The sequence below is a fragment of the Perca flavescens genome, chromosome 20 (assembly GCF_004354835.1).
Source record: "Perca flavescens isolate YP-PL-M2 chromosome 20, PFLA_1.0, whole genome shotgun sequence".
NCBI classification, from domain to species: Eukaryota; Metazoa; Chordata; class Actinopteri; order Perciformes; family Percidae; genus Perca; species Perca flavescens.
Genome location: NC_041350.1, coordinates 873354 through 883353, shown reverse-complemented (window position 1 = coordinate 883353; position 10000 = coordinate 873354). Strand labels below are relative to the sequence as shown.

Genomic DNA, 10000 nt, shown 5'->3' with positions numbered 1-10000 from the left:
AATAATTACTAATGTTAACTAGCATGTTAGTGATCAGTAATTACTAATGTTAACTAGCATGTTAGTGATCAGTGATCAGTAATTACTAATGTTAACTAGCATGTTAGTGATCAGTAATTACTAATGTTAACTAGCATGTTAGTGATCAATAATTACTAATGTTAACTAGCATGTTAGTGATCAGTAATTACTAATGTTAACTAGCATGTTAGTGATCAGTAATTACTAATGTTAACTAGCATGTTAGTGATCAATAATTACTAATGTTAACTAGCATGTTAGTGATCAGTAATTACTAATGTTAACTAGCATGTTAGTGATCAGTAATTACTAATGTTAACTAGCATGTTAGTGATCAGTAATTACTAATGTTAACTAGCATGTTAGTGATCAATAATTACTAATGTTAACTATCATTTTAGTGATCAATAATTACTAATGTTAACTAGCATGTTAGTGATCAATAATTACTAATGTTAACTAGCATGTTAGTGATCAATAATTACTAATGTTAACTAGCATGTTAGTGATCAGTAATTACTAATGTTAACTAGCATGTTAGTGATCAGTGATCAGTAATTACTAATGTTAACTAGCATGTTAGTGATCAGTAATTACTAATGTTAACTAGCATGTTAGTGATCAATAATTACTAATGTTAACTAGCATGTTAGTGATCAGTAATTACTAATGTTAACTAGCATGTTAGTGATCAGTAATTACTAATGTTAACTAGCATGTTAGTGATCAATAATTACTAATGTTAACTAGCATGTTAGTGATCAGTAATTACTAATGTTAACTAGCATGTTAGTGATCAGTAATTACTAATGTTAATGTTAGTGATCAGTAATTACTAATGTTAATGTTAGTGATCAGTAATTAGCCTGTGTCTATGTTATCTCCTTACATATACCTACACTCTCCGTCTCTGTAAGATTGGGAATGATTGAGATTTCTCTCTCACAGCTACCAGAAGACTTCACACTTTCAGACACGTTGCTCACGTCACATCTACGCAGAGCCGGCCAGGTTGCCAGGTTGAGGGTTCTAGGTTGCCAGGTTGAGGGTTCTAGGTTGCCAGGTTGAGGGTTCTAGGTTGCCAGGTTGTCACATCTACGTCTTCAAGCTCAGCTGGAGGCTGCTCAGTAACACTCAGCCAGCACCGGGAAAGAGACTTCTGATATCCTTCACTTGTCTCAGACCAGAGACACGGGGTCTGGTGGTCCATTCTTATATACTGTCTATGCTCCCGCTTTCCCCCCCCGGTTTCAGGTTAAATAAGCCTGTTGCTACGTGTTGTCAGGGCTGAATGTGCCCCCCCTCCCCAGTCACATGACGCCCTCTGGCCCAGAAAGACTTTCCCTCTCAGACCTCCACAGAGGAGGAGACTCACCATGTCCTGCAGCTCGTGGAGAGAGCTGGAGAAACTGCAGACAGCCCCATCCTCTGAGACAGAGACAGACAGTGAGAGAGACAGACAGACAGAGAGACAGACAGAGAGAGAGACAGACAGACAGACAGAGAGAGAGAAAGACAGACAGTAAATATTAGTCTGTATGCAGATGATAGATGATATTCTCTCTCCAAGTCCACCTTTGATCTCCAAACTACAAACATTCATCAACATCCCTAGATGATGTAATGATGATGTAATGATGATGATGATGTAATGATGATGTAATGATACCTGTGATGGCAGCCAGCTGGTTGACACTGATGAGCAGTTCTCCCTCTGAGATGTGTTTCAGCGCTGCTTCGGTCGCTACGGTCGCCGTGGAGATGCTGGTGGTGCTGGAGGAGGAGGAGGAGGAGGAGGAGGAGGAGGAGTCAGACGGTGAGGCTGGTTCCGGCGCTGGTCCAGGTTCAGGACCGGGAGGAGGGGGGAGAGACGGGGAGGAGAGAGGAGGCTCTTCCTCTGCTACAGACATCACCCTGCAGGAGGAGAGAAACAGTCAGACCCTGGTCTGGTCTGGATTTGATTTATTAGGATCTCCATTAGCTGGGGCCGTAGCCACAGCTATTCTTCCTGGAGTCCACCCACAGCTTGTGCAGCTATACATTGCCGTGCATCATTTCATTAAAAACAACCACCAAAAAACAACATTCCATACATCATTGAAAGAAAAACATCGAAACTACAACCCCAAATCAGAAAAAGTTGGGACAGTACGGAAAACACAAATAAAAAAAAGAAAGTAGTGATTTCTAAATGTACTTTGACTTGTATTTCATTGCAGACAATACAACAGCACATAATTTAATGTGTTCCTCATGATTTTTATTGTTTTTCTTTTCAAAAAAACAAAATTCCTATTTTGGTTCTTGCAACACATTTCAAAAAAAAGTTGGACCAGTAAAGCATTTACCACTTTGTAATGTTGCCGTTCCTTTTCACAACACTTAAAAGATGTTTAGGGACTGAAGACACCACTGATGAAGTGTTTCAGGTGTGATTTTGTCCCATTCTTGCTGCTAACAGGTCTTAAGGTGGCAACAGTACGGGGTCTTCGTCACACATTCTCTATTGGAGACAGGTCGGGACTGCAGGCAGGCCAGTCAAGTCCTCGTATCCTCTTCCTCCGCAGACAGGACTTTGTAATGTGTGCAGAATGTAGTTTTCTATTATCTTGTTGAAATATGCACGGAGGTCCCTGGAAAAGATGTCTTCTTGAAGGCAGCGTATTGTGCTCCAAAATCTCTTTGTGCTTTTCAGCATTAATGGTGCCATCACAGAAGTGCAAGTTACCTTTGCCAAGGGCCCTGACACAACCCCATATCATGACAGAGCCCGGCTTTGGGACTTGTTGCTGGTAACAGTCTGGATGATCCTTTTCTTCTTTGGTCCGGAGCACACGGTGTCCATTTCTCCCAAAAAATACCTGAAATACTGATTCATTGACCACAGTACACGTTTCCACTGTGTGATGGTCCATCCCAGATGCCTCCGAGCCCAGAGAAGTCGACGGAGCTTCTGGACACTGTTAACATAGGGCTTCGTTTTGGCACAGTACAGTTTTAACTGGCATTTGTGGATGTAACTACGTATTGTGGTCCTTGACAAAGGTTTGCCAAAGTGGTCCTGAGCCCATGTGGTGATATCGCTGATAGATGAATGATGATTCTTGATGCAGTGCTGCCTGAGGGATCGGAGATCACGGTTGGTCAGCTTAGGCTTGCGCCCTTTGTCCTTTACGCACTGAAATTCCTCCACATTCCTTGAATCTTTTAATTACGTTATGCACTGTTGAAGGTGAAATAAGCAAACGTCTTCCTATCTTTCTTTGAGGAACATTGTTTTTAAACATTTCAATAATTTTCTCACGTATTTGTTGGCAAACTGGCGATCCTCGGCCCATCTTTGCTCCTAAAGGACTAGACCTTTCCTGGATGCTGCTTTTGTACCAAATCATAATTACAATCACCTGTTGACATCACCTGTTTCAAATCACATCATTATTTAACCAATTTACATGATTACTAGCCCTAAATTGCTCCTGTCCCAACCTTTTTTGGAATGTGTTGCAGGTCTGAATGACAGGAAAGGATGTATATTTACAAATGAAATCAAGATGACCAGACAAAACATGAAATATTTTGTGTTCACATTGTCTGCAATGAAATACAAGTGAAAGTACATTTAGAAATCACTACTTTCTTTTTTTATTTGTGTTTTCCATACTGTCCCAACTTTTTCTGCACATCACTGAAAGAAAAACATTGAAAATAATAACAAGACATAACAACACACAACACAGGACCTGGTTTAAAACAATGCCCCTAGAGAGTACTTACAGCAGCTGTGCGCGTGCATCCACATCTTCTTCTGGTCTCTCCTCGTCCAATGGCAGCTCAGAGTCGCCCCAGGTGAGAGGGGGCGGGGCTTGAGGGACAGCAGGAGGACTTTCTGCGGAGTAGGCGGGCTCTGGGCTGGAAGTGGGCGTGACTACACGCTCTGATGTCACAGTGAGACAGAGACATTATATTTCCACACCTATTTACAGGTTTATTCCTATTGTATGGCTCCATACTGCTATCCTGCTGTAATGGCTGACCTGGAGCTGTGATTGGCTGAGGAGGCTCGTCATCCAGCGGGCTGGTTGGTTCAGAGGGAGGGGGCGTGGCCAGGGGCGGAGTCTCTCTGCTGGGAGGGGTGGGGCTGGGCGGGGGTGTCGGCACCGGTGTCTGAACCAGAGGCACCGGTTCTTCCTGGAACAGAAACAGGGTCCAGTTCATCATCAGAACACAGTCTGACGTTTGGCTCCAACAGGGACCGCCCACTTTTTTCCGGCTGTTTTTTACCCATTCAATCGTTTCATTGACACTTCGTAAAATTGCTGATATAAAGTGATTTAAGTTTAAGGTTTAAGTTTATTTATAAAAGGGGACAGCGCAAATTAGGGTTGGGCGTTATTCAAATGTTGATACGGTCCAACCTCCTCCCTATGTCACCGCGGTATACGGTATCACCGTGACGAATTAAAAATGATGACGTAAGGTTTAGACGGCACCACCAAACAGTTGGCTTGTGCACCGTTCAGAAACTGAATATCAAACACTTATACTGGAACAAATATAACATAACAACTTACACAATACTACTTTCTCCTCCACACTGTCACATGATGACAACCACACATAATTACATACATAATATTTAATCCTTGTCTCCTATATAAGTGCATTGCATTTTTTTTTAATGACGGTATTCAAAACTGATACCGTTGTTATTTTTCAGACCCCGCGGTATAACGTATTACCACCCATCCCCATCACGCAACGTTACTCTACGGTACCGTCTATGTGCTGGATTTTTCCTAAGGTTACCTAGCAAAATAAGCCCACTGACGCGACGTTATTGTTGATATTTTGGCCCAATGTTTAGTAATGCCAGTAGTAGTGGTCATAGTGAGTGGACATGTGATGATATATTGGCCCAATGTTTAGTAATGCCAGTAGTAGTGGTCATAGTGAGTGGACATGTGATGATATATTGGCCCAATGTTTAGTAATGCTAGTAGTAGTGGTCATAGTGAGTGAACATGTGATTATTTATTGGCCCAATGTTTAGTAATGCCAGTAGTAGTGGTCATAGTGAGTGGACATGTGATTATTTATTGGCCCAATGTTTAGTAATGCCAGTAGTAGAGGTCATAGTGAGTGGACATGTGATGATATATTGGCCCAATGTTTAGTAATGCCAGTAGTAGTGGTCATAGTGAGTGGACATGTGATGATATATTGGCCCAATGTTTAGTAATGCTAGTAGTAGTGGTCATAGTGAGTGAACATGTGATTATTTATTGGCCCAATGTTTAGTAATGCCAGTAGTAGTGGTCATAGTGAGTGGACATGTGATTATTTATTGGCCCAATGTTTAGTAATGCCAGTAGTAGTGGTCATAGTGAGTGGACATGTGATTATTTATTGGCCCAATGTTTAGTAATGCCAGTAGTAGTGGTCATAGTGAGTGGACATGTGATGATATATTGGCCCAATGTTTAGTAATGCCAGTAGTAGTGGTCATAGTGAGTAAACATGTGATGATTTATTGGCCCAATGTTTAGTAATGCCAGTAGTAGTGGTCATAGTGAGTGGACATGTGATGAGATATTGGCCCAGTGTTTAGTAATGCTAGTAGTAGTGGTCATAGTGAGTGGACATGTGATTATTTATTGGCCCAATGTTTAGTAATGCCAGTAGTAGTGGTCATAGTGAGTGGACATGTGATTATTTATTGGCCCAATGTTTAGTAATGCCAGTAGTAGTGGTCATAGTGAGTGAACATGTGATGATTTATTGGCCCAATGTTTAGTAATGACAGTAGTAGTGGTCATAGTGAGTGGACATGTGATGATATATTGGCCCAATGTTTAGTAATGACAGTAGTAGTGGTCATAGTGAGTGAACATGTGATGATATATTGGCCCAATGTTTAGTAATGACAGTAGTAGTGGTCATAGTGAGTGGACATGTGATGATATATTGGCCCAATGTTTAGTAATGCCAGTAGTAGTGGTCATAGTGAGTGAACATGTGATGATATATTGGCCCAGTGTTTAGTAATGCCAGTAGTAGTGGTCATAGTGAGTAAACATGTGATGATATATTGGCCCAGTGTTTAGTAATGCCAGTAGTAGTGGTCATAGTGAGTGAACATGTGATGATATATTGGCCCAGTGTTTAGTAATGCCAGTAGTAGTGGTCATAGTGAGTGAACATGTGATGATATATTGGCCCAGTGTTTAGTAATGCCAGTAGTAGTGGTCATAGTGAGTGAACATGTGATGATATATTGGCCCAGTGTTTAGTAATGACAGTAGTAGTGGTCATAGTGAGTGGACATGTGATGATATATTGGCCCAATGTTTAGTAATGCCAGTAGTAGTGGTCATAGTGAGTAAACATGTGATGATATATTGGCCCAATGTTTAGTAATGCCAGTAGTAGTGGTCATAGTGAGTAAACGTGATGATATATTGGCCCAATGTTTAGTAATGCCAGTGGTAGTGGTCATAGTGAGTGGACATGTGATGATATATTGGCCCAATGTTTAGTAATGACAGTAGTAGTGGTCATAGTGAGTGGACATGTGATGATATATTGGCCCAATGTTTAGTAATGCCAGTAGTAGTGGTCATAGTGAGTGGACATGTGATGATATATTGGCCCAATGTTTAGTAATGCTAGTAGTAGTGGTCATAGTGAGTGAACATGTGATTATTTATTGGCCCAATGTTTAGTAATGCCAGTAGTAGTGGTCATAGTGAGTGGACATGTGATTATTTATTGGCCCAATGTTTAGTAATGCCAGTAGTAGTGGTCATAGTGAGTGGACATGTGATTATTTATTGGCCCAATGTTTAGTAATGCCAGTAGTAGTGGTCATAGTGAGTGGACATGTGATGATATATTGGCCCAATGTTTAGTAATGCCAGTAGTAGTGGTCATAGTGAGTGAACATGTGATGATTTATTGGCCCAATGTTTAGTAATGCCAGTAGTAGTGGTCATAGTGAGTGGACATGTGATGAGATATTGGCCCAGTGTTTAGTAATGCTAGTAGTAGTGGTCATAGTGAGTGGACATGTGATTATTTATTGGCCCAATGTTTAGTAATGCCAGTAGTAGTGGTCATAGTGAGTGGACATGTGATGATTTATTGGCCCAATGTTTAGTAATGCCAGTAGTAGTGGTCATAGTGAGTGAACATGTGATGATTTATTGGCCCAATGTTTAGTAATGCCAGTAGTAGTGGTCATAGTGAGTGAACATGTGATGATATATTGGCCCAATGTTTAGTAATGACAGTAGTAGTGGTCATAGTGAGTGAACATGTGATGATATATTGGCCCAATGTTTAGTAATGACAGTAGTAGTGGTCATAGTGAGTGGACATGTGATGATATATTGGCCCAATGTTTAGTAATGCCAGTAGTAGTGGTCATAGTGAGTGAACATGTGATGATATATTGGCCCAGTGTTTAGTAATGCCAGTAGTAGTGGTCATAGTGAGTAAACATGTGATGATATATTGGCCCAGTGTTTAGTAATGCCAGTAGTAGTGGTCATAGTGAGTGAACATGTGATGATATATTGGCCCAGTGTTTAGTAATGCCAGTAGTAGTGGTCATAGTGAGTGAACATGTGATGATATATTGGCCCAGTGTTTAGTAATGCCAGTAGTAGTGGTCATAGTGAGTGAACATGTGATGATATATTGGCCCAGTGTTTAGTAATGACAGTAGTAGTGGTCATAGTGAGTGGACATGTGATGATATATTGGCCCAATGTTTAGTAATGCCAGTAGTAGTGGTCATAGTGAGTAAACATGTGATGATATATTGGCCCAATGTTTAGTAATGCCAGTAGTAGTGGTCATAGTGAGTAAACGTGATGATATATTGGCCCAATGTTTAGTAATGCCAGTGGTAGTGGTCATAGTGAGTGGACATGTGATGATATATTGGCCCAATGTTTAGTAATGACAGTAGTAGTGGTCATAGTGAGTAAACATGTGATGATATATTGGCCCAGTGTTTAGTAATGCCAGTAGTAGTGGTCATAGTGAGTGAACATGTGATGATATATTGGCCCAATGTTTAGTAATGCCAGTAGTAGTGGTCATAGTGAGTAAACATGTGATGATATATTGGCCCAATGTTTAGTAATGCCAGTAGTAGTGGTCATAGTGAGTGAACATGTGATGATATATTGGCCCAATGTTTAGTAATGACAGTAGTAGTGGTCATAGTGAGTGAACATGTGATGATATATTGGCCCAATGTTTAGTAATGACAGTAGTAGTGGTCATAGTGAGTGAACATGTGATGATATATTGGCCCAATGTTTAGTAATGACAGTAGTAGTGGTCATAGTGAGTGGACATGTGATGATATATTGGCCCAATGTTTAGTAATGACAGTAGTAGTGGTCATAGTGAGTGAACATGTGATGGTATTTTGGCCCAGTGTTTAGTAATGCCAGTAGTAGTGGTCATAGTGAGTGAACATGTGATGATATATTGGCCCAGTGTTTAGTAATGCCAGTAGTAGTGGTCATAGTGAGTGGACATGTGATGTGAGATTGTGTTATGTGTGTGGAGCTGTTCATTAGCTGTGTAACGTTATGTGTGATATCTGTAACAGTAGTAACACAGATGTTATTCTGATCTAAAGACTCTTTCTGTGAGATAAAGGACACTAACAGATTATACCCTGGACTCTATCCATTATATCCAAATGTTAACGAGTAATCAGGTTAAATAATCAGGATTTCAATATCGACCAAAATAAAAGTGATTATTATTTTTTCCATAATCGAGCAGCCCTGTCATAAAGTGTCTTAATTTATTTTACATTAAACTACAGATATACAGGAACTTACTTTAAATACGTTACATGTTCAATGTTTCCCCCACTTTTATTTTAGCATATTTGATGCTTTTTTCAATGTTTTTGTCCCTCTTTTTAAGTTTTTGTCCATTTTTTCTAGTATTTTGTCATCAAACTGTCACAAGACTGAAGCCTCTGTACCTTCTGATGTTCTCCTGGTCCTGGTTGTGGACCTTGTCCTGGTTCTGGTTCCAGGGAGTCTCTCTGGCCCAGCATCAGGGCCACGTGCTCCGTCAGGACCTCGTTAACCAGCCGCCGGATCAGAGCCGAGTCCACCGACACGCTGGAGTCTACGAACAGCTGCAGACCTCCGCCTCCGGCTGCCTCCACTGGACCACAACAACATCATCTGGAGTCAGTTTAAAGGTCCTGACACACTAACCTAATTAATTAAGTCACAATCTTGAACTTGGAATAAAAAAATGGAATCGTTGATGCTGCCACGCCCCAAAATTTAAATTTCAGTAGATCCTTTTCCTCTCAAAATCACAACCATTGTCTTTGAGATCCCTCTAGCAGAACCTACAAACAGAACAGAGCAGCCAGGTTCCCCAAAAACCAACATAGTGAAGCCTCTTGTTTTGAGTTACCGCCGCAGGGTTCATACGCATTAACCAATACTTCTTCATGACATTTTGGCAAATTTCCATGACTATGTGTTCCTGAAGAGGTCAGTGGACATTCTCCAATCAGAATACTAATCAGTGTTAAGTTAAGTTGACCCTCAGAGGTTTAACTATGAATGAATGATGATGTCTGTGGTTCATAGAGGGATTCATCATATCTCTCGCCGAATACAACGCTGAGGTTCAGTCAACATGAAAATACATTTATTAATCACATATTATTATGCTGTGTTAAAAAACAATTCCATGACTTTTCCAAAACTTTCTGGGTCTTTTATGTTTCCAAAACCTTTCCAGGCCTGGAATTTGCATTTTTCAAATTCCATAACTTTTCCAGGTTTTTTCAAAACGTACGAATGCTGCCGCCGGCTACGGCCGATACTCTGCCGCGGCTCCAGAGACCGTAGAGCTGTGAGCGTGGGGGGGAAGAGGAAGAAAGGAAGACGAGCAATCCGCTTAGAACGAGGCTAACGAGAGAAAG

General features: G+C 40.9%; 1 protein-coding gene across 1 annotated transcript in view; it reads right to left on the bottom strand.

Moving 5' to 3' along the window:
• Positions 1–10000, bottom strand: part of kiaa0586 (KIAA0586 ortholog) — a 37235-nt gene that overhangs the window by 9609 nt on the left and 17626 nt on the right. The window contains exons 10-14 of the mRNA XM_028566280.1: positions 9035–9222; positions 4056–4209; positions 3796–3955; positions 1691–1935; positions 1397–1449 (exon numbers count right to left, since the gene is read on the bottom strand). Coding sequence (XP_028422081.1) covers positions 1397–1449; positions 1691–1935; positions 3796–3955; positions 4056–4209; positions 9035–9222 — 800 coding nt within the window. The remainder of the gene's footprint in view (positions 1–1396; positions 1450–1690; positions 1936–3795; positions 3956–4055; positions 4210–9034; positions 9223–10000) is intronic.